General features: G+C 50.7%; 1 protein-coding gene across 6 annotated transcripts in view; it reads left to right on the plus strand.

Moving 5' to 3' along the window:
• Window positions 1-25,216, plus strand: part of LOC119431810 (zinc finger homeobox protein 4) — a 314,132-nt gene that overhangs the window by 280,951 nt on the left and 7,965 nt on the right. For all 6 annotated transcript variants that reach the window (XM_037699276.2, XM_049670602.1, XM_049670604.1 and 3 more), the window contains one exon: window positions 20,048-22,974. In XM_037699276.2, coding sequence (XP_037555204.1) covers window positions 20,079-22,974 — 2,896 coding nt within the window. In that variant the 5' untranslated portion in view covers window positions 20,048-20,078. The remainder of the gene's footprint in view (window positions 1-20,047; window positions 22,975-25,216) is intronic.

Raw genomic sequence — 25,216 nt, forward strand, 5'->3', positions numbered from 1 at the left:
CCGGCGACGCTAAGGACGCCCGGAGGAGAATGCGAGCCGCGTCGGCGACACAAGTAAAAACGCGCCGGTCGATATATCGGTGTACACGGCCGGTAAGTAAAACCGGCCAAAAAAGAACGCGCCCTTCTCTACACGGGTATTGACTCCCGGCGCTGTTGTGATTTGGGCCCACGTTCCCAGCCAGGTGCTCGTGGCCTGATTTGTTCGCCAATAGCGTCGCCGCGGCCTGCACGCGCCGCGCATTGCTGCTGCCGCAGCTGATGACGGCTCGGGCAAATTGCGGCTGCCCATCGACTGGCACCCGCGCGTGATTAATGCTTCGCGTGTAGGGCCGCGCGCGCCCAACCGGTTGGGCCTTTGGGAATTATTCAAAAGTTTCCGGCGTCTCCCGCGCCGCTTGTCTCTCGGGCGGCGCTCTTTTTGCGCGCCGCTTGGCCGCTCGGCCAGTTCCGGCGCGGTGAAGCGCCCAGCGGGGCGGCCGCCGCAGCGCGACACGCGGCGCCCGTCTTATACGTGCGGTTGCGACGGCCGTTGTGTGTGTGTGTGTGTCTGCGCTTACTTGGCCATGGTAATTTTCAGTGGGCAACTCCTTTTGCGGCCGCCGGGTTGGTTTCGCGCAATGCGCCGCAATCGACAGTCCGAGACGTGCTGGGCCGCTTCTCAGTGTGCGCCGCTCATTCAGACGTGGACGTCGCCGGCTCCCCCGCTCGGGCAATTACGGCGATGAGTAATTACTCTGATGAGTCGCACTTGATGGCACCGCCATTGTGACCCCAAAGGACGTGTGCCGTCCTCTCCTCCCAACCGGGTTGCTCGCAGGTTGCCGCGTGCTCCTTTGTCGTACGTAGTGTGCCTCTTGTTTGTGCGCGTGGAAATCAATTTCTAAGCGTCACTCTTTCGTCCTGATAGGCTGAGTGATTATTGAGCATGATTTTCGGATAGTGACAATTTGAAAGTACAACAATACGGTGATCGTCTGTTTCTTCGAGTTCTTTGTGAGGCCTTTGTTAGCGGCTGGTCACGTGTGGATCGCTACTACGACCAACACAGCTGAAGACGGTTTTTTCCTACAAAATTATCTTATTTCGCGGTGCTTGATGCCCTTACGGTTAATCTCCTTTTAGTTAAAGCGGCATCGGGCAAGTTCTTCGCACCCCCTGGCAGCTTTCCCAGCAGTTGTAGCTAATAGCAGCACGTAAACACGCACGCATACAAACTTCTATGTCTCTGATAGTCATTGGTGGCTGTGACCACATGTTCCAAATGGAGTTATGGAGTTCGTTTGGCGCCCCGCTCTGGCCACGGGAGACCGCCAGCAGCACGGCTATGTAGACGCGTGGTTTGTTTCCCGCTTGCGGTGACGCCGCACTAATTACTAATTACGGAAGCCGCCGTGCTGCACGCTGTGAGGCCGCGTTTTGGTGTTCTACGCACGCGTCTGCTCCGGTGCGGTTGTTTCTGTTAATTGCGCTGTCTTTCTGGCTACTTTCGTTCCGGCCTCATGAGCAAGCTGGTAAAGAGGGTCGGCAAAGAGATGGGGGGGGGGGGGGGGGGTATAGTGCTGTTAGCGTGGATGGAAATCTGGAGCTGGGGATGTCGGCCATTGCTCGTGTGCTCATCCAGAGACCCCTCTTATGCCAATAGCGTGTAAATATATTCGTCCTCGTCGGTAGCCGCTGCAGCGGGCTCGTTGCCATAGTTACTGGCGGCAACCAGCGCTCCCTCCCCTCGGGCGCTTTGCTCCCGAAACCTAAGCTATACACCCCCCCCCCTCCTCCTCCTTTCCCTTCCTTTGCTACGGCGGTCACACGCACACATAGTCTGCCTTCCGCGTATGCTTCCACTGCTCTGACCCATTGTATCTGGTTAATGGGCGGCCGCTGTTGTGTGACTCATGAGTATCGCGTGTGTGCAAGGACGGCTCTCCCGCGCCGTCCGAATGGGCCTGTGCAAGAGCGCATTCCGAGCGTCTGCAACAAAGAAGGTCCGAAAGCGGAATTAGAGCGCGCGGCTCGCACCCCGGGCGCCGCACGGAGGGGAACAGGACACTGCGCCGCGTGGGTCGGTGGGAGAAAAGACAGAGTGGACCTTGTTGGCGCCATTGTTGTCGTTCTGTGACGCCCGTGGTTTGGTCGCGCCGGTCATCGTCTCGAATTCGCCGATCGATTGGCTCTCCCTCGCTGCAGCTAGCTGGCGGTGACGACAGTAGGTGCATCTGAAAAGCCTCAGCCCATGCTGGCCCTTGCGGGCGCCGAGTCGTCTCGGCTGTCGCCTGGAATGCCGCCACTTTTCCGACATGTCCCACTTTCCCTCGTTCCGGTGTTGCGCTACCGCTTGGCGCGAGTGAAGCAGGAGGGGCTGTTCGTCGCAGCGGCCCGCTTTTCTCGGTCATCTGCGTTCTTTTTTTTTTTTTTTTTTATGTCCTGCGCTAGCTTTTGTGATGCTCTTGGATCGTTCTCTATGGTGTTCTTGGGTGCTTTAGCAGCGTGCCGGAGCCGAATATTCCACCTATCACGAGCGCTGACAAAGTAGCAAGACGCGCTGCTTTCCTTTCAACATAAGTCGGACATCGGGAGCGGAGGGGGCGGCTCATCCGAGTCGCTTCGAAGCTATGCGTGAACGTGTAGTTTTGGGAGCCAGCGAGTCAGCGCGGTGTGATATTATAGCGGCTCGCTCGGTCTGATTCAAGGGGTCAATATTGGCGCATTTCGCGCTATTATTGAGGTCGGTGCCCGTAGGCGAAAAGGCTTTGCAGACTAGCAGAATAGGTTTCTAAAATGAGTTGCCAAAGGCCGACGCAGCCGTGTGCAACCCGTATAGAGTCTGTCTGCCTGCGCGTCTCTCCATTGTTGGATCCAGGGCAAACAAGGCCCTCGCGCGTCGGCGCTTGCGAGCAGAGACAAAAGGCGACGAAAACAAACTTAATTAAAGCGAAGAACAGAATTAAATTAAAGGCAGCGTCCTTATTGTTACGCAGAATGGCGGCGATTTTCTCCGCTGATGCTGGCGCCGTGGGCGCAGCCTCATTTTGCTCGCTGCGCGTGAACGAGCTGAAGGGCGTCGGGACGAGCCGAGCAAGCAGCGGCGTCTGTTGTTTCCAGTCGCCAATAAGGCGAAGGGCATCGGGAATGCTGCTAGGCAAATAAAATTAGCGGAGTAGGGGCGGCTTGCCGAAGAGGGCGCGGTTCCCTTTGTGTGTGGCTTCTCCGCTTGTAAGGCTTGAGCGAAAGCTGAAGACGACAATTAAGGCAGAAACCCGACAACGTCTAAGGAGGCTTTTCCTTCATCTGTGCAGGTTCTCTGTCATATTCCTGTTCCATTTTCTTTTCGTTCTGTCTCATTTTTCTTTCTTTTTTTTTTTTGCGTATGAGTACTTTTCGCCGTTTTCTTGTTCTGCTTCTGACCCTCTCTCCCCCTTCTTCGCTCGCATCTTTTCGTTGGGGAATCAGGATTACTTTTTTGCTTGATCTGACCAATTTCCAGCTTTTGTTTCCGCTGACGGTGGCTGCCTCTTGCATGGGTAACTTGCTCTTTCTACTACCACTTTGCTTGCCCATGCAAGCGTTGCCGTGTGGCTTCCACATTCGTGAAGTCACGTACGGGTCACTTTCTTTTCTCTTTTGTAGCTTTTTTGAATCTACCATGAACACGCTGAGTGTCGCATTTTTTTTTTTTTCTTCATGCATAGGCTCCTCTGACGAAGCAATAAAATCGTTAATACCGAGATCGCTGGCGAAAGTGAGACGCAGCAACTGCCGTGTTTTCATTTCTTTCTGTTCTCTGTAGCGACGAGGTGAACTCAAGATATGGAAGCCGTATAACGAAGGCTTATGAGTTCGCTTTGGGAATGTCATTTTACAGTATCCAATTCTACGAGCGGCTCTGGTAAACATTGGTTAAAACGCTTGAAACGTGATCCGTATCCCAAAGAAGTTCGAAAACAACGTGAGACAATTTTTGACTTCGTCAATATTTGTTGAGCTTCCCGTCTCGGTCTATACTACTTATCGTGCTCCTGAAGAAACTCTCGTGACATGTTTAATATTGTTTTGCGGCATAAAAAAAATTTAGCCTAAATCACAAGGACCATTGGATTTAACACAGTGGAATTTTTCATTTGTTTCTAACAGACAAAGAAAAATAAATTGCTGTGTGATCGGTCTGAACTGTGTCATATGTCTCCTCGAATGCTGCGATCTCGTTAAGATAGTTCAGTTCCACTAGGATTGCGAAGTAAAGAAGGGGGAAAAGGAAAATAGCGGGGAATGATCGTGTATCAGGCTAACGTGTACGAAGGTCACAGTCGCTGCCATTTTACATCACGTCCTTGCACGGATAGAGGGCATGTTTTGGAGGGACGGCACTATTTACTCCTTATGCGACTGAATAGAGCGCAGTTTTGTCATTCCTTTGGACCGAACTTATGTTGTGTGTCGAACTGTCTTAGCATACACGGTGAGAAACAGCAGACCAGCCGCATTGAAAGGTCGCCAAGGGCCGCGCAGTAAGAATACGGCTAGCTGCAGCTCACTGGTCAATAGAATGCAGATGACTTGCAAATGTAGCTGTGTTTTTCATATTCCTACACGGTGTCATATTCCGTGCAGCATTCTTTTTAACGTACCATTTCTTTCTACTTGCCTTTTTTTTTTTTTTTTTTGGTGTCGTAGTTCGTCAATGCTTGGTAATTTTCTGGTCAGACATTCATATGAAGCATTCTTGATTTCGTTATGTAATCCCTGCGGGATACTGTTGTTGCAGTTCAAGCATATATAGGGGCGCTCGATCCCATGCAATTTCTTGCTTTTAACGTGATCAGGGGATTCGCTATGTTTCAATCACTTTCGTGAACACTACCGCACGTATAATCAAACATCTTTGTCAGCTTAAGTTAACAAGAGCACCTTGCTGGACGTCTGATGCAGGGTAAAGATAACTTGGCGAAACCGAGCGTATCGAAAGATTTAAGTTCTGTTTGTTTTCCTTTCCATTTGTTCGGGAGTTTATTATCCCATTCAAACAAACTCCAACGTAACCAAGCGGCACTAAATGTCTGGCCGGATATATTGTAAGCGCAACCATCGCAGGACTGTGCGTTCAAATGTTCACCCACAAGGTGGCAGGCTCTCATCATTGCTCGTCCCGTTGTCCATCGCTATCAGAGCGGTGGCTTCAGGTTTTCCCAATCTGCGGCCTCGAATATAGCAGGTTGACTCGAGTCTCTCACAGTGCGGCACGCTTTCTTCCAGCTGGCCGGACGGCTCTATCAGCGAGTGTCACACAGCCACTGACCGCAGGGACGACCTTCTGGGCAGCCGAGAGCACTATTATTCTTCCGGCGTGCGGCCGCGGTCGTCGAGGGGAGGAGGGGGGGCAATGTCTTCGCTCCACATGCGCGTCCAGCCGACCGGTTTTTAACCTCCTCTTGGCGGCGAAATCGCCGTCAATAGAAGTTGTTTCACTCTTCCCCCCTCCCGCTTTCCCTGCGCTGCTTGGCGGCAAGAAAAATGGACTTGCTACATAATGCGACATGAAAGAGTGCTTGAGCAGCGAATTGAACGATGAGATTGCGCGCCACCGCCGATTCCCGACCTGCTGGAGAAATAACAGTATGACGGCAGCATTAGCATTCTGCGTAACTGGGCTAGTACCGAAACCAAAAAAGAAGACAAAGCGAGAGGCAATGGCGTGAAAGAACACGGACACGATGTGAGAAGGGGGCCCTAAGGTTGGCGTCTGGTCTGGTTTTTCTTGCTCCGTGTCCGGTGTTTCTTCACGCCATTACGGGTTTGCCGCCAATTCAGCGAATTGTCGCTGCCGGCTGGCTTGCTAAGTCTGTCGCCTTTTCTATACGCCGCATGGGCGTCTGGTAAATGATACTTGCGCACGCGTGGTTTTGGATTTATATATATGATAAAAAAAAAAAAAAGAGGCACGCCGTCTGCAAACCTTCGTTGATACAGTGGCGCCAGTGTTTCGACGTTTTCTGCTCACTTAAACTTTCTGTGTCTGTTCTTGGCGCTATTAAAACAGTGTCGATAGGGTGCCTCGATAGCAGCGCCGCCGGGCTTGGTATCGAGGCACCCTAAGTGTTGGCACTGTGATCATTTGCGCCCTAACTATCGCCAGACTATATGCGCTCGGTGCTCTGCTCGATGCCGCGACCACTCGCTTTGGAAAGTCGTGCCCTATCTCGATGTTTAGTTATATACGTACAGGTACGCGCTGTCACCAGCTCTGGCGTTTCTCAGAGTAGGAGTGGAGCAGCCCCGCCGAAAAAGCGCTGCGAGTCGATAACACTCGAGAAGAGCACGCAGGCGCCTGCGAACGGGTTGACCACGCTACAGCGCTCCCGCATGTTTCGGACGTATGATGGAAACTCCGTTGCGCGTTTTGAGCTTGTGAAGGCAGCGACGATTTGCTCCGCACGCTCGCACTTTCGCTGTTGCCGGATATCCAGCGGTCCCCTATAGGCTCGCAATCAAGGCCAGGGTTGGAACAAAGGGCGAGTCGCAGCGGAAGTGGCGATTCGGTCGCGGAATGGGCCGGAAGTCTGAACCAGTTCTTCCGCCCTCAGTGCGCGGTTGTAACTCCAGCAATGGCGGCGTTGCCCCGCTGCACAGCGAGTCTTTCAGCCAGCAGACGCTCTCCTTCTCGCTCTTTTAATTTCGTTAGGCCCCAGCTGCTGGTGCGACGGGCGTGACTCATCCAGAACTAACCCCGGAGCTACGCTTTAACCGCGTGGCCGAATCTCCAGCCTGCTCTTTCTCGTCATCGCTGCGAGCGGCACTCACCTTCTCTCCTCCTCATTCTCTTTTTCCTTCCCAATGTAACTACTCTTGGTACTCTGTTCTTCGTTCAGATTTGGCACGTTAGCTATGCTATTAGTAGCAGGGATTACAAAAGAGGTTGAGAAGACGCCGCTCGGGGTAGCCAGAGGTGAGACGGAAACGGGCTGGCGAGATCAAGCGGCCCTGAGCGAATTTGAAGGAGATTATAAACTGTGGCGGAAAAAAAAGAAAGGGAGAAAGTAATATGAGAGGAGGCGATGAAAAGCCGGGGGGAGAAAACAACCGGTGGTGGAACAATGTTTGGGATTCTCGGCAGTGCTTCGGCGTCCCATCGCGGAAACAAAGGCGGGTGTCATAATGGGGGCAGAACCTACTTTGTTCCCGTGCTGCGGTGAAGGGGAGCCGGTAGGAACGGTTGATTTCCGTGATGGGGTTGACGGACAAGGGGATAGAAACCGGCCGGGAGGCCAGGGGTGGGAGCGTCGGAGAAAGGCCCATTAAAAATCAAATTCGGCACCTGGTAACACTCTGTGTGGTGCGTGACGCTTTGTTTGCGGCCTGCGCCCTTCTCGCGAGAAACATTGGCATGATGATGGCACAATGGCGCCCAACGAGCATAGAAACGAGCCCGCCAACGGCTGTTCGGTGCTGTCACGGCGGGAAGCATTTTTGCGCCGGCCGGCAGTGTAAAGATTTTTTTGCCGCTTCTTCCTCCTCTTTTATGAACATGCCTCGAGGGCTGCGCTTCGTCGAGCGTTAACGATGGCGTCAGGCGTAGTCCACGAACTGCCATTATGCTAACAAAACACATCGATGCGCGTGTGCGTGAGTGCGATGTACGCAGAGGGTATACATACTACACAGACCGCTCGCAGGTCTGCGTTCAGATTCCCGCTAGGAGCGCGAAGTTATTCGCCGGAAATATCACTTCTCAATATGCTCGACTTCTATTGCAGATACTTGTTAGAGGTCAGCTATAACGGCAGTACGTTACAAGTGCTTAGTGTTCGTAACGTCGGCCTAATTTATCTTAATAGTCGTCCACTTCATTTTTTATTTTATTTAATTTATCTCAATATCGTCCAGTTTATTTTTATTTTATCTACTACTGTATTGGAAGACAGATAACCCATTGAAAAGTTATTTTAGAACACAGTTCGCGGCGGACCCCGAGAACGCACGAAAATGGCAGCTGCGGTATTGTTAGTACACATACATAAATACCCAAGAAAATGGACGGGAAAACGGCGCCGTGGTAGCTCCACTGGTAAGATCATTATTGCTCGCGTAATGCGTTGGGTTCGGATCCCACCTGCGGCAAGTTGTTTGTTGCGTCCACTTTCATTTCCCTATATCATGTCTGTGTTTCAATGATATAAAACAAGTAATTTACGCAATGCGTTCCTTGCCTTCACATGACTCTGACTATATCATATGTCGTGCAGTATAGATAATACATGCTAAGGAGGACAGCTGCTGCGCGTCTTTGATGTATGTCGTTATACGAGCTGCATAATATGCTTACGACTGTCCGTGTCACTTTGTCTTACCACAGTCAGCGGTGCGAGGCCATCCATAGCTTGCGGTGTTTTGATTAGCTTCCTGCAGATGGTACTTAATGCGCACCAAGTTGACGATGAAGCGCGTGACAAAAGGCGCGTCGCCTCGTGTAAATTTCCTTATAGCTTCTGAATAAGCGGCGGCCCAGCACGTCTCATGAAGGCAAGTTGTGCAATCTTAAAGGAAAACGCAGCGTTTCAAAACGCCGCGGTTCGAAGATTTCATTTTCCTGACAGACAGTGGCGGCGCAGCGTGCGGAATGAGTTGCGAAGTGACCAAATGCTTCAAAAGACGACGGGAGTGTTTAAGCCCACTGTTAATTATTTCAACGCCGACTTACTTATGTGTGGTAGATAATGACGGCCGACTTTGATTTTCGGTTTGTTCCTTCGTAAAGCGTTAGCTGACGAGGCATTGCCCATAGGATATGTGACAGCAGGTGTTAGCGAGTCCGTAATTTTTTTTTCTTTTTTTTTTTTTTTTTCGCTAGTGATGTTGGTCGCCTTAGCTAAACAGACCGCATGACAAACTAGCACAGCTGCGTGAAAACAACAAACAAGAAGATCCCTGCAATGTTTTATCAAGGTTTCCATTTGTACAGTCTGAATGCGTTAACATCCTGGTACCTTAATTTTCCTGCTTCCAGCCTTTATCACGTTGTGGTGCCGCTTTCGGAGCTGGCCTCTGACGTCCCAAGGAATTTCCCCTGCTGGTTTTATTGCCGCGCTCCCCAGGCGTACTGTCGAGCTGGAGCTTATAAATCACACCGTCCGCGTCGTCCGGAGAACGCGTGAACTGTGTTGTTTGGTAACTGCGAAGTTTGCGAGGTTTTGGCCTCTGTTTAATGGAGACGCCAGTTCAACGCCTGACCTTGTGTCACAAGATTAATGGATGCAGCGGACAGTCCGAGCCGGACATCGGCGAAGTCCTATAGTCGCTGGCACACGTGGTTCACTGCATTTTAATCCGGCGTCACCCTGTTCAGTCGAGCAGGAACTACGGAGCCATTGGGCCCATTCTTTATAATCGTGTCCGTTCTGGTAGTCTGGCCCATGCGTCATAAGCGCGATCTTTTGCTGCTGTCATCAGAACGTAGCGCTGTTGCGTACTGCTGGGGCTTCGCGGTTTTATGTCTTGTTCTTTTTATTCCAGAACGTTGCAAAGTTTGCAGCTGCGTTAAATGTGCGCGAGAATAACTCAGAGCGATAGAATGTGTTTATTGGAAGCGATAGATGGGTTCCAAAAAGACACGTGCAAATATGTACTGTCAATTAGAGTAAATACGCAATTACTTTGCTCAAACGCGCTGCGCGAAGGTGCGACCTGCCCGCCGTTTTGCTAAAACCAATCGGTAAGAGTGTGCATTCCTTCGGTGACTTCTGAAATAGGCGTGCAGCTTTCAGGTAACTGCCTCATTTTTGCCGGGAGCGCTTGTCCATTTCCCTCCACCCCGTCGGGTTACATTCTTTCTTTTTTTCCTTTCCTGTGAGGTGTCTTAAGACAGGCAGCGAGGGTAAGACAACGAAACATAAAAAAAAAAATCCAACGCGGAAAAGCCTGTGTGAGGTGTTAGTGGCCCTTGGGGTTGCAATCACAGAGCTTGTTTTCATGTCAGAAGGAACGAAAGGGCCTAGACCGATTTTGACAGCCCCGCTATTGCAGGTCCGGGGTGAACGTCCGTACAATTGTCTGGCTCGGAGCCCCGAGTGCCAGGCATAAGTTGGCGTGCTGAAGAGGGTCCGGCCATAATGGGCATGCCGAATTGCTCTTGAGGCGCGAGATTTGTTTTCAGAATTCTTCGAACCGAGTATCAGGCACGAAAAAGTAAGGAAGGCGCTGGGTCCTCCTCGTGCGCGTAATCGCGCAGACGTTTCAGTCTTTGAAAACACATGAATGAATGTGCAGCTTAACTGGAAAAGCTGTTAACAGGCAAAAGAGCATGCCAGAACACGTGCCGTGCGTTTCTTTTGCAGTGAGGACTGTATTTTGTTTTCAAACACGTGGTGCCGTATTTGCTGCTCTATTAGCTGACCACTGACGTGTGTGATCACAAATCGCTCCATCGAAATTCGTGAACAATTGTATTGCTAGCTTATTTTAGCGGATTTTCTTCGAGTTTCTAAACAGTTTCTAAATTTGCGGACAAGCTAAAGCTCTAGCGTTAGTACCGTATTGTCGCCGCTCCGACCAGGTGGCCAGCTTTAGCGTGCCCTGCATCCGCAGATGACGTCTAGCAACGAGGGTTGCGATATGGGCTGCTTGATTCATCATGCCAAAGCGAGTTATAGCACAAAAGGCCGCGATGACAGTACAAGACACATTGGGCCCTCACAGCGCTACGTATTGTTAAAAGTAGCGTTGTGTGTACCCAATGTGTCTTCTAGTCACCTCGTCGTTTTCTTTTGCTCTTTTACTCGCTCGACACCTGGCGAGCGCGCAGTTAATTGAGCGATGCTGCTATGCTAAAAGGGCCTTGGGTTAGTTGGCTAGGTAAGTACTATATTGAGAACAGGGCAAAGCGCACGGACACCCCAGTAGGTGACACAAACGCTTGTGTCGTGGCCAACCTTTGCTGTGCCCTTCTCACTACTTTAAGCTTGCCAAAACATTCTAATATTTTTCGGCACTGTTAAGTGGGTGCCCCTGCGGCGAAAAAAAGCGTGTGCGTGTGCCTGCTTCTACAGGTAGCGTGCAAGGGACATTACTCCCCCATTCACGGTTTCCACGGCGCTGCTGGCAATCAGCGGCACGGGTTAAAGCGCAGCTTTTAACCCTGTTGACGATTCTCCAACTGTACTACCGCCGCATGGACGTCATGGCAACCTGTCTATTGATATTTTCTTTTTAAATGCATTTACCCTAGCACTGATCTAGTTCGCTGCATATGATACGCTAAAATTGTTGAGAAACACCTGCAACAAAACTTGTTTCTCTCGCATCGACCCTTGTAAACGGCTCTCTTCGCTCGAGAGGTAGCCTACTTCTCAAAATACATATGAACGCGAATTATAGGTGCTCTTCCGAACTTGTGGTTGCGTAAGTTTAGCAAACCTTGGTTACACACTCGCGAGGTAGCTCGCACAACATAGCGTCCCGGGACTCCTGCAGCATGGAATTATCAGTTATCTGAGGAATGGTACCACGTACTCGGCCGGTTCAACAAAACATCCACGAAGTGTACCACAATGTCGGTCGCCTCTTTCTTGGGGCCACATGGTGTGTGTGCTCAGGCGGTTTCCTTTCCCAGCGCGTCTTCTGTTCCGCGTTTCTCCTGCGCTCGGGGGAGGGAGAGGGGGCGAGGATGTGGCCATGATTTGAGGGACCTTATGGGGGGCACCTTGAATCCGTTTGCTTCATTTCAATGACAAAGCGTCGAACGGGGGCGCTTGGGTTGGCGCTCCCCCTCTCGTGGAGAGAGGGCTTCGGCTGCTTTCACACCGGAGAAAGAGGGAAGCTGCGGGAGAGAAAGGATGGTCGCTCGCTGTCTTGGTTTCTCTCCTCTAAGTGTCGGCGCTCTCCCTTCAGAGCCGTCGCGTTTTGTTGGCATGCGCTTCTGTTTAGTGTCGCCGGTACGGAGCTCGACTCCCTCCATCTGCAGCGGCTGCGTCCTCGTGTCGTCCTTGTGCGCGTACTGTTCCGACCAGCTCTGTTTTTCCCTAGTCGTGTTGGGCTCCGCGTTTTTCTGATCGTGAAGCTCATTGACTTCACGGGCTTCGATATTTACTCCCGTGGATACCCAACGGCTCGCAAATGTCGACAAAAGGTCAGTAAACTCCATGCAACGTCAGCGTATACCTTGGGGTGCGCACGCACGCCTTTTTGCAATAATACGGTCGATGCAGAGGTTTCGTCAGTTGCCCAACGCGGCCTCATTCGCCGCGATTGGCAACTCTCGAGCAAGCTGTACATGTTCTCGTGGGGATCATTTTAGGGAATCTAGGGATTGTTGATGGCAGCGCACGGCACGCTGTCTGTATTCAAGTGTGCCGTGGACAGCGACGGAACCCCTTCTGATCCGAAGCGTTTTCGTGGTGTGTTCGGCCTTGTGGGCGTGCAAATGTCGTGTGACAATTCATGGAGAGTCGCGAAAAGTCGTGTTTTTCTTTGAGTATGTTGTTTTGTCCATCCTTTGTGAACGTCAAGAATACCCGCTACGAGCGTGTGATCACGTGTGATGTGTGCTGAATTTTGCGTTGCCTTTGAGTTTCTCATCGTTTTGTGTATGCGTGTGTAGCGCGGTCACTTAAGGAGTCGGGCGAAAAAAAAAAAAGAAAAACGAGTTAGGCGCTAGTTAGTGTCGCTACCTATAATTCTGCTTTCATACTTTTTTGTCTTATTGCGAGTACTAATTCCTTAATGTAGTTCCGCCGCAGATCTAATTCGGCTAGAGTGGTTCTTCAGAAATAGGTGGTCCTTCTGTTCCTCTATGAAAATCACTCCCTCCCCACTTTTTATCGGAATCATGTCATCGATGCCAAGTGACATGGCCCGTTCCGTCCTTGAAAACAATGGCGAAAGTTTGTATCTTTTAGACTTTTTTTTTTTCTTTTTTGGCCGGAAAAGATTTTTGGAGAGAGGCCGACTTACCAGTTCGCGCTGCTTGTCGATTAAATGTTAAGCGCAGAAATGCACAGACGTTTCTTCCATTTCTGCGCGCTTGGCTGAAGTCGTAGACATTCCGACACCGCGCCACTGTGTGACACTGACACCTCAGGTTCTCTCGCTACGTCGCTGTCTTGATGTGCGGTGTTTGTGCACTATTGTTCGTAACCACCGACCATACGTGCTCGTATTCCTTGGCTCCGCACGTTTGTATCTGGCTGCTTTAGCGCGTCAGTCAATATGTTTAACAGCTTGTTTAAGTCTCACGACGAGCTGTCGTTGCGGGAAGAAAGAAATGGGCACTGTGCAGTGACTTGAATATTGTGCCTTTATCCCGCGCGTTTCTCTCTAGAGTAGCACTTCAGGCTAAAGAGACGCGTTCTGAATATCTTCTTGCTGCATCCCTCTGACTGCGGCGGCATCGGCAGCACTGGGCGAGGGGAAAGAGTAGCAGAGGCGTGTGTAAGAATGGACGCACAAGGAGGGAGCCAAAGCGAGCGTGAGGCCCACCTCAGCAGCCTGGTGCATTCGCGCTCACGCCGGCTGGTTTGCGGTGTTGCGTGCCGCTATCTGAAACTCTGCCCCGACGGGGAACGCCTCCGAACGATTAATTAAACACCATCTCTTAAGAAAGGGAGTCAACAAGTTAATTACTCCCGTCCCCGTGTAAATAAAACGGCTTCCTCATCTTCATTGGGGCTCCCGCTCTTTGTTTTGCTCCCTGCTCTGCGCGCCTTTTGTGTGTGTGTGTGTGTGTGTGTTTTTTTTTCTTTTCCCAGCGACGCCCTTTGTCTATGAATGCTGCCCGGTAGCACGTGCAGGCTTGCCACTTGCGATCCCTGTTGTTCGCGTTTCACTCCAGTTTATAGCGGATATTAACCAGGACCCTACGCTGACCTCTCTCTCTCTCTCTTTTTTTTTCTTTTTTCTTGATTGCTGACTGCGTTTTTTACCGTGCGCGCCGCAATAGTTCTGAGTGCGCGCTTTGAGAGCAGGACGTGCGACTGTCGACTTAATTTCTGCTTCGTTTGAGTAGTGCACAGCCATGATTGCGCTGATGGGCTCTTATGAACATTATTTGAAACTCTGCAGTCACAGCGCCAGTTTGAGCAATTAAGTACTGTGAACAGCGCATTCGCTTTGGTTCTGATTTTGATTCTTGTTATGGGTGTAATCGGACTGCCAGGTCGCTATTTTCAGTTTATTTCATGTGAACAGAAAGCATTGTAAATGCAGAGTAATATACAGAAAGAGGTCCCGAAGTAGTACACTGTACAAGGACCGCTTGTGAATAAATACATAAACATATGTATTCAAGAAAGCAACAGGAAGGACTGCTATAATTACCATCACTACATATCAAATTGAGTCAATGCAGCGTACTAAGCGTATGTGAAACTTCAATGATGGGTTTAACGTCATTAAAACGCAGTATTTTTAAGTAATTAGTCCACCTCAGAGTGTTTCGCTAATAATTAATGAACATTCGGTAATAATTATTGAACATTCCATGTATTTGCTAACCGCTAGAGGTTGATGATGATGATTAGTGGGGTATATTGGCTCAAGGGTAGCCAAAGAGCTCCAACGCTAGAGATTCGCGCTTTTAAGTTTTTTTCATGGGGTGCGGCAGCAGTCCGCCGTGGCAGACGGCACGATGATCCCAATTCCACCACGCCGTGCGACTTCGGAAACAAGCGGCTTGCTTGGCGCTGTATTTCTCCGTGATATTTTGCTTTGTTGTTGTCACGTGGAGGCAGGATGAGTGTAATGAAGGCACAATTATAACACTCAAAATGTCAATGTTGTGCTGTAAAGGTGAATAAACGATATCAAAGGTTTCACCACGCACCGAGTTGCTTTGCTAGCCCAAATCTGTCGAGAATTGATAGCAGATTAACACTTATCAGCACTGTGGCCAAATTAAATACTGATTAGTGCTAACTGGAATATCAATGCATTTCACCACTCACTTTGTTGGCGTATTTTTCGAAGCAGGTGTTAAGCACGTGATGTCTGCTGAATGACCATTACTTCGTTACTGCTCTGCTTTACTTGCGCAGTCGGAACATGCGCACCAACGTGTATAATTAGCGGTAATTGGTGGGCGTTTGTTAATTAGCTAATGTTGGGCTATGATTAGTCGTGCAAATAATGTTCGCCTCTTCAAGTACTCAAGTGGATGTGGAAGAATTGCGCTATTTGTCACAGGCGATTTCTAATAACTATGGTTCGGCGAAATAAGACCACATGGTATATATATATATATATATTGATAGCTGGATACCGTGGCTTCATTGTTATTCTTTCGCGAGTCGTACGAAAAAAATCAATTAATTTATGCGCGCTTTATTGATTGATGCTTTAATATGTGCTTTGTGAAGCCGGCTGACATTAGGTGCGCGAATAGTTACATTAATGAAGTGCTTAGTGAACAGATTCACTAATGAACATTTTAATTATGAACTTGAGGGTCATTAACTGCACAACTGAAGCCAGCCGGCCCACAAATAATAGCCGTTTGTTAGAAAGCCTGTGGAAAGAAGCACACCGTTGTTCCAAGTAACACTTATCAACTCTATGAAATAATGCACTGCTGACACATGTTAAACGGAACTGCACTTCGTTGGGGATCTTGAGTGCCTATTTCTAGAAATTGGCTCTTGTATAAGTGCATATATGCACAGAGCGCTAACCGGCTTGAATCTGCGATCTCACCATGTGCCCAAAAGCAATTAATTGAAATATTGTTTAGAAAAATCTGGGCTGCTGCCGAGGTCCCATAGCTGTCAGTTGCTTGCGCTGCTCGTGTTTTGTCTTACGCATTTGTATCGTTCCGTATGACAACCACCCTTATTTACTGAAGCAAAGTCGATGCCGACGGTGCTTGAATGCACCTGCTTCTTTCTTTAAATCATTAGCGCTCTATAATCAGCGAGCACATTTGCAAACTTGTGCCGGTTCTCGGTACGTGGCTGTCTGTCGGCGCCTTCGTATATAGTTATGCGAAACAAGTACAGCATGGAGCCGGCTAGTCTGGCCGCGAGACCCTTTAGACGCATTCGTGTTTGAAACCATCCAACCTGGCTATGGAGCACTGAGGCGTGGCTTGTGTGTGTTTCTTTTTCTTCTTACTTGCCTTAGCTCGAGACTTATAGACGAGGGTTGGCGGTGATTTAGGCACGGCGTGTTTGTGTGGGCTGGCTTGTTTCAAGTTGGCCAGGGGCGCACGGGGCATCTATAAATATAGATATTGCGCACGAGGCGCCATTACTTTTAACGAGGGGATGCTAAGAGTCCCGTGTTCTGTGCGCCTCGTCCCGGGCCTTCACTCGGCGATAAAAGACAAGCGCTCATGCTCTTGACTGGAAGTGCCGGACGAATTAGGCACGACGCTGACTCAAGCCAGCACTGCCAGATTCCATTTCCCAGCGTTTCATCCTTTGCTTCCCCTTGTTTTACTGCTTTTTCACATCTGTGGCTTGCCGTAATCGGTGCACGATCTGGAGGGCCCGGCGACGTTCGCTGGCCGTCTGTATATCACCACTCTTCGACCGCCCGAATGTGCGTCGCATGTGCACAGTCTGAAAGCTACGTCGCCCCAGTGGCGCCCAGGCTATTTATTTTATACGTGAGCGGAAAGGGCGTCGCGTCCTATTAATGAAAACCTCGCTTGACCATGTTTGCCCAGTGAAAGCAGGAGAGAGTTGCCTGTGAGGGGCTTGCCTGCCCAGCGCCGCTCGCGGCGGACATTAAAGGGTGATTCCGGTTATTATTATTCGTTTTTTAGTTTTCATCTGAACGAAGTGCAATTCTCCGCGGTACTTGTGTAATCTGCACCAAGCGGCGCGACCGAGCGCGTGCACGCAAATAAATTTTGAAAATCGGCGTGCCCACTCGCGACCCCTGGCCTCGAGCAGGTGTCTTCTACGGGACACCCTGTAGCTGCCGCTCATGATGCCAGCAAGGGAGCTGCATTTTGTATCTCGGAGGGAGACTCAAAAAAGCCCGCGTGCAAAGGCGCCTCCGTGCAGTGTGGGCCGTATACTTGTTACGCTGGTCCATTGGTTGACGCCAGGAGGCGGCGCATTTTCCAAGAGGGACTTTCCGCACGCGTATTGAGATGAGCGCAGATGCTAACAAAATAAACGTCCCTTTCAACAAAAAAGTATGGTGCCTTAAATAATAACAGAGTTACGTATGCTGATTTGTGACCGCATGAGAAATTGCAATTCTAGGAGTCTCGTGTATTGTATAAAGGTATCGCCGCTGAACGTCGCTTTATCTACTTTCACGTGACTTTTGTGCGTATAGAAAGATAGGAGTCCTTGCTGAGGCCGTAATATCGTGCTTGACCCTGTCGATATAAATCGCCATGCATTTTTATTTCCACCGCAATATTCCTTGAACGTTTCGCACAGTTGTCGGTCTCTTCTATCAGCCATGATCCGATCCTGCCTGCGAGTGCCTCGCCGATGTGGTTGTAGTTCTCTGTGCGTTCCCCGCTCTTTGCAGTCGAGCAGCGACACGTTCGACAGCAGCGTGGTTCTTGCATCTTTCTCAGAAAGTGCGCGCCACGTCTGCGTCACTTTCCCGCAAATAAGGGGAGCGCCAGGGAAAAAGAAAGCCAGGGCGCCACTGAACAAAGCCGGTCGGCCGGTTGGAGCTGCGTGTGAACGTTTCTTCCCGTGAATGCATTCGGAGACATCATGCTGCCTCTTGCGAGTGTAAATAAGCGTTTTGTGTTCCCGTCTCCACCTTGAAGGGAGTTACGGGGTTGCGGAGAAGCCAGGATGCCCGGCAAGCGCAGATGCTTTGGACTTGGCGCTGGAAAAGAGAATATTAACAAAGAAGCAGGGCACCATTGATACAGAATTGGTGCAGAAAGAATGCCTTGCTCGGCGCACAGGGGTCTATGCGCCTCAAGGGGGGATATTTTTCCCCATCCGTACGAGGGGCGAGATCCATATGAAGGACGTGATCACGTGGTGAAAAATTCACTGGCGCCTTTGTCTCTGTCCCTCTGTTCGCTGCTCTCTGCATTGTTTGGACCCAGCTGCTGCTGGATGGCAGTCTATCTTATTTTTTGACCGCGCTTTGTTCCTTGCCTTCTACCTATCACCCCTGACTAAAACACACAACGACCGCCGCTGCTTAGCTAGAAGCCGTTGTTTGAATCGGGGTCCATGGTCCCTTTTTTTTTTTTTTCTTAGATTCTTTAAGGGGCTCGGAAAGGGGAGCGGTGCACTAGCGATCTCTTGTGCAATACGCGGCTTTTATAGCGCTTTGCAGGAGTGATTCGGCACTTTGTTCAAGGGACTGATCGAAACACATAATCCCTAATCCTTGTATAAAAAGAGTCCTTACGAAGGTGGGACGTAGGACTACGTGTATTGCTGTGTTCTTGGTCTCCGTGTGTTTGTCATTCCTTGTAAGAATGTTTCTTCATACATTGTCACCTTATTTTCTGTGTTTACAGTCACAGCTAAGCTGGCAGGAAACCGCTGAACGGACGCTCTACGTCCATGAGCATACGCAAATCAACGGGCATGGTTCGTTATCTAGGCAGGTGGGGCGTCTCAGTAAACCACGTGTACATAAATTTTAGAAGGTGGTTTAAAGAGTGTTAGGTTGTTTGCTTAGCTTGGTGTGCTTTACAACATATTTTTATTACCTTATTGATGTTCTACTGATTTCACGGAATGTCATGACGCTTCGTCCTTTTTGATACAGTCTACGTAAATGGTATAGAGCGGGAAGTGCTTAACTGGTTCTTATGTGGCACCAACTGGACCACGTTTCCATCCTAGAACGTTTAACCGTCCTTTTTCTCCCTTCATGTGTCACGTGACACACGACCTTGCCGCGCCTCAGCACTTGTGGCAGTCGTCTTTGATGGAATTTGCAATAAATGCGATGCGCCGTTTTTGGTGCTGTGAGAACAGAATTGAGAACGTGACGACCTGTGCGCGCGACCAATTAATCTCCGAACCCGCACAGTGCCCAAAGCAAGAAAAATTCGATTTTATACTCGGCAATTACCCGCGCACGCTATTAAGCGCTTTTCCGTCTTCCAGTAGTGGTCCCTTTTTTTTTTTCGTTTTTTTCCCCCTTCTTCTTCCGTCCCCCCTCTTCACCGGATGCCCATGTGAAATGAGGCAGCGAACGGGTGCAAAAGGTGGTCCGTGCAAAGCGCGGTCGATCGAGCGGATGGACTTTGGGAACCTTGCGTGCGGTCCCCGCTCGCTTACTACAACATTCGCAAATAAAAGAAAGACAGCCGCACTTGGAAGTAAGCGAAATGCGCCAGTTTCTTGGGGAATCTTGGAATTAGGTGATTAGAGTGTCATTACAGGGCTCGTTTCGCTTTCGATCGCGCAAGCGCGGCATTTTCGCAAGAAATTAAAGAATTCGCCCCGTGATAATTAAAGGGGGTGACTTTTAAACGCCGAAGGTTGTTCTTTTTTTTTATTTTCTATCTGTACAAATGCCGACATCGTCACCTTCGTTTCTGCTTGATAAGACTTCTGTTGAGTTATATTTTTCGCGGGATCTTCTTTTTCTGCTCTATGGCGTCTAACGCAACAAACACGCGCACGCATTCAGCTGGCAGTGGCTACGACTTTTGGTGACACCTAGCTTGATGTGCCAGCTTTTAGCTTCGCCTGACCTTTTATACTATGGTAAGGGTTGAGCAAAATGTGGCGTATCGAAGCTTTATGGTATTAAAGCGACATATGGCCCTCGAGTTTTTCAAAGCTGAACGCTATATTTGGTGAGAACGACCAAAGAAGCGTGGACATCTCTGCTCCTCCTAAATTTTCTTATGTGAGGACGTTCTACGTTCGGCGGTGTCGAGAGAAAAAAGGCGGAACACTTTTGATCATCACCATGCGGTGTCACCATACATCCTGATGTTATGGATGATGCCAAGAGAAACGTTCAATTTAATGCTTGATTTGCGCCTTTCCTGTTCTATGCTAGCTGAATATTGTCTCTGTGTTATATATGTCGCTTAAGCCTAAAGTTTGAAATGAATGGACGTATATTAGATTGTGCCACTCATGCGTTCTTTTTTTTTTTTTCTGTTGCAGAACTGCTGTATCGTCATGACGTAACTGAGCCATGGAAGCCCCCCAGCGTAGCATGGACACGGGCCAGCAGCCTGCTGTAGTGGCCAGAATGACTCCCGAAGACTGTACAGCGTCCGGCGCTGAGCGTGGCGACAAGTCGGCTGACGGTGGAAGTCCCCCGAGCCAGCAGTTTAAAGAAGATCCGGCCGACGCGTCGGACCAGAGCTCTTCCCTCAGCGATGTGGAAACATTCAACGGCAAGATTGTGTACAACCCGGACGGATCGGCTTTCATCATCGAAACTGCGACCGCGGGGGACTCTGACGGTGTCAGCGATGAAGACTGCAGCTTGGACCTCCCCCACCAAGAAGGCAGCATTGTCGACGGGCCAGGTGTCACGCCGCCTCCGATCATTCCGCAAGTGGTCAACGCGTTCCATATTTCGCGCAATCCCGCCCTCTATAGTGCTCTCTATGGCCAAGCATATAGTCTCTTGCAAGAAAAGAAGAAGGTTCCTGAAGTCCCTATTATGCACAGCTATCGCGTCTTTTCGGTGCGGGACCAGAAGAATAAGGACGATAAAGGAGCCACAGAAGATGGCATGGACGGTGCAGCCGACGAGAAGAAAGCCCCACGGCCGCCGGGCTGGAGTACTCTTTTGAACACGAACCTCCCGCTCATGGAACATCCGTCGGTGCCCATCAAGCCTATTCTTATGTGCTTTATCTGCAAGCTGTCTTTCGGTTTTACTAAGTCATTTGTAGGCCACGCGATTGGCGAGCATGGTATCACGTTGACGGACGAGGAGCGCCACATGATGAACCAGAAGAACATTTCGGCCATCATTCAGGGGGTGGGAAAGGACAAAGAACCCCTGCTGTCCTTTCTCGAGCCCCTTCCCGCACAAGGCGCCGGCGGCCCGTGCGGCAGCGGAAAGTTTCAAGCAAAGAACCCTATCGCCAGTAGCTCGTCTTCAAGTTCATTGGCGCCAGCGGAGGCAGGTGTCGGCCCGCTTCTTAGCGTGAACACTAATGGCCCCGAGACTCCGTCGGCCCAAGAAGCTCGCAAAAGTCCTCAAGCACCTGTGCTGACGCCGCCCAGCTCTTCGAACGCCAGTCATCGACCAGACGAAACGTTGGCGCCAGAGCTTGAGGACTTGGCGAATATTGAAAAAATAGCCAAGGCGGCGGCAGCTGCCGCTGCAGTCGTCGAGAACCCTCCTGTAGTGGCAGCAACCGCAGAAAAGGTGACACCTGTGATCCTGCCGACCAGCACTGAACCTCCAGCGCGGACTTCGCCGCCGTCAGCTGAGCGACCGATGAGCGCGGGCAGCTCGTCCTCTCCGGGTGTGTCGCCCAAGCTTCTGCCACAGCCACCGTTCCTGAATGCCTGCGCTTCACCAGTGATGGCCTGCCCACAACACCCTGATGGCAAGACCAATGGCGTAGAATGTCCGAAGTGCGACACGGTCCTGGGATCATCGCGTTCCCTCGGTGGCCACATGACAATGATGCACTCCCGTAATTCCTGCAAGACACTCAAGTGTCCCAAGTGCAACTGGCACTACAAGTACCAAGAAACACTCGAGATTCATATGAAAGAGAAACATCCCGAGAACGAGCTGAACTGCATCTACTGCCTGACCAGCCAACCGCACCCGCGGCTAGCTCGAGGCGAGACATACACATGCGGCTACAAGCCATACCGCTGCGAGGTCTGCAATTACTCGACGACCACCAAGGGCAACCTGAGCATCCACATGCAGTCCGACAAGCACATCAACAACATTCAGGAGCTCCAGAACGGCAACTTGCAGGCCACACCCGAGCAGCTCCTCCAGCAGCAGCAGCCGCCGCAGCAGCAGCAGCCTCCGGCGCTTCCGGAGGCCGTCAAGAAGCCCGGGCCAGCGGCCAAACCCAAGGCGACGTGGCGGTGCGACGTGTGCAACTACGAGACGAACGTGGCGCGGAACCTGCGCATCCACATGACCAGCGAGAAGCACACGCACAACATGATGGTCCTGCAGCAGAACGTTAAGCACATGCAACAGCTGAGCGCTCTGCAGCAGGCCCAGGCCCTGGACCCGCTGTTCCAGTTCCACCCGGGCCTCTTGCTGCCCTGCGACGGCCAGCTGCAACCGGAGGCGGCGCTCGCGGACATGGCTTACAACCATGCCTTGCTCATGATGGCCTCTCAGCAGCACCAGCAGCAGCAGGCCCTTGCCGCGGCCGCCGCGGGCTCGCCGCTCGCCTCGCCTACAATGGATATGGAGCACCCGGACCCGACGCTGCGCCTAGAGCTCTCGACCGACGACACGTCGCAGCTGTTCCAATGCTGTGTCTGCGGTTTGTTTTCAGTGGACTCGGTGGAGGCCCTCGGGGCCCACTTCCAACAGGACCGCACGCGGCAGCGCGAAGACGAAGTCCTCATGGCGGTGGCCGGCAGCTACGTCTGCAAACTATGTTCCTACAAGACCAACCTGAGGGCCAACTTCCAGCTCCACTGCAAAACGGACAAGCACCTGCAGAGGCTGCAGCACGTGAACCATATAAAGGAGGGCGGCCCGCGCAACGACTGGAAGCTCAAGTACGTCAACGTCAGCAACCCCGTCCAGGTGCGCTGCAATGCGTGCGACTACTACACCAATTCGGTGCACAAGCTCCAGCTGCACGCGGCCAGCGCCAGGCACGACCTGGTGGCCAGGCTCTTTCTCTTCCTCGTGGCAGCCGAGACGAACTTGCGCGGCGACGTGGCACGTCACTACCAGTGCACGGCCTGCGGCTTTCACTCGCGCACCCGCAGCGGCCTCTTGGGGCACGCGCACTCGCTGCGCCACTTGCAGCAGACGCGCGCCAAGGACGAGAGCTCGGCCGGCGAGTCCTGGAAGGACATCTTCCTCGTCAAGGAGTACGCAGGCAACGAGCATGTCAGCTTCGACGTCGACGTCGGTGAGTGCTCCGATTTGCGGCTTTGGCTTGTGCTCATTTAAATCCAAAATTGTTTTTGCACTGTGTTACTTGCCACCAATCTTAGCGAAAGTGGTTCACACCAACGTAGCTCTAGGCGCGGTCTTCACAGTGGGCAACGACTTGGACAAAGTTCTAGTCAGACATGTTGGCGGCCCTGCCACACAGAACGGGAATTATGATACGTGTGCTCGTCTTGTCTGTCGGCACTCGTCGGCGTCTTCAGTAGTAACCCGTTCAATACATATTGATTCGCACAGGTACAAATAACGTTTACAGAGAATTCACCAGCAATGCTGGTGAGCGTTCTATCTCCACGTGCCCCTATGTGTCACTAACAATCCCCTGTAGTCATTTGAATGCATACTTAAATATTCCGTGCTACAGTTTTCTGAATGCGAACAGTCATCGCTAAGAATTTATAAAGGCAGGAGGCGTGCCTGTGCGGGCTGTTTATTAGTGGTACCGCACACGCTTCGACATTCCTGTGGGAGCAGTCAATGGGCCACTCTACGAAGCACTGCACTCAAAGGTGTGAAGGGGCGGACACTGAAGACACCACGTGCAAATGCCTTGTGGGTAGCCGAAGAAGCACTGTCTTAGGATCTGAAGGCAGATCAAGGGGATAAAACGTTGACGAGGCACGGAGTGAAATCGGGAAGAAAGTAGAAAATGAATAGGCGTGGGTCTCCAGTGGACCTTCGCAAGCTAAAGTTCTCACTGTATCAAAGTTCGGACGATTTTTTTTTTTTCGACTTCAGTGTGTCTTAGCCGACAAGGCCACGCTGTTTGCAGATAATGTTGACCAATTTCTCATACTGCTCAGTGTAAAGCTTAGCAGTTAGTCTAACGATTTTGTTAAGGAAGCGCTACATGCAAAGCATTGCAGTATAATTTAGAACGAAAGCGGAGTACGCTTGTGAGTGAAGCTCATACTTTTGCGACTGGAGAACGTGGAGCGAACTTTCAAGATGAACTGTGCGACAGCAAGAAACGGTAGCCCGACGCAGGATGTTCGCTGGCTTGCGCTTCGTGGATCGAAAAACAGGCTGATGGGTGCGTTCGCCGCATTGCTTTCAGTGTGGCCGGACAAAGTAATACTTTGATAAAATAGCAATTTGTGGTATAATTTTTATCTGGTAATTGCCAAAATTGCTTAAAAATTATTAATGCGCTTTAAGCATACTGTTCTTTTCATTGATTTCTTAACACTTGGGCTATGGTGTAGTGTAAAGACAGTAGTATAATATTTGGTTTCCACACACCATCGCTTTCTTTTTCGGATATTTGTAGTCCAGGCCCCTGCAATCACAAAGGACTGGATGCTTTTTATGCTGTCATCGGCCGCCGCCGCAACTTGCCAGCCGAAGAAAGCAAGCGCTACCACCCTTAACGGCTGGCTAGAGCCGCCGCTAACTTTCATCATAACTATATCTAGCAAAAGGGGTGAAATTGCTTTTTTGTGATGTTTTCTAAACTGGTAGCTCTTTAAAAATGTCAGCGGGCATCGCTCCAGCGTTTTTCGGGCGGCCAGTCGAGTCTGTAACACTAGACTTTTAGAAAGACAGCAAGTGCGTACAATTTCCATATGTGCATTCATCAATTTGTCCTGTCCAACGTAGGGCCGGATTTCGGAGTTTTAAGACGTACTTGTCCTTTAATCTGAGACAAATTATGCACAAAACGCCTTTGTTAGCAAAACTGCGAACGATCGCCGTTATGATAGTTGAAGAGCAGTAACGCATCTCGGACCTCGCGAATACTTGCATCGGGACACAAATCAATAATTTGGGATTTCCAGTTGGCTATAGGTAGTGTTTCAGTTGTGCGTGCAACATGGCCGCGTCTTTTTTTTTTTTTTTTTTTACGCGTTTGTGCAAGCGGGTACTGTTTCTAGATGCCGCAGTTTCGCGAAAACACGGCACATTGTACCTGACGAAGCGTGCCTATAGGTGGTGATAACGAATTTCCGCACGTGTGTTCCTGAAGGCAGTCGGCCATGGCAGGCAGACGGACCGGAAATAGACGTGATATTTAAAGTGATTGTACATGCTCATTGGCTTCCGGCGATGGCATTGGCCAAGCGAAAATACCTGCCCAACCCAGGGCCGGTATTTTGTAGCGATGCCTTTCCGGTAATAATGCCTTCTCGCGCTTATCGCGCTTTGTCAGTGGTCAGAGCGACGGTCGGCTCGCGTTTTCAACGGGATCAGCCGGCCGTGAG

The sequence above is a fragment of the Dermacentor silvarum genome, chromosome 1 (assembly GCF_013339745.2).
Source record: "Dermacentor silvarum isolate Dsil-2018 chromosome 1, BIME_Dsil_1.4, whole genome shotgun sequence".
NCBI lineage: Eukaryota > Metazoa > Arthropoda > Arachnida > Ixodida > Ixodidae > Dermacentor > Dermacentor silvarum.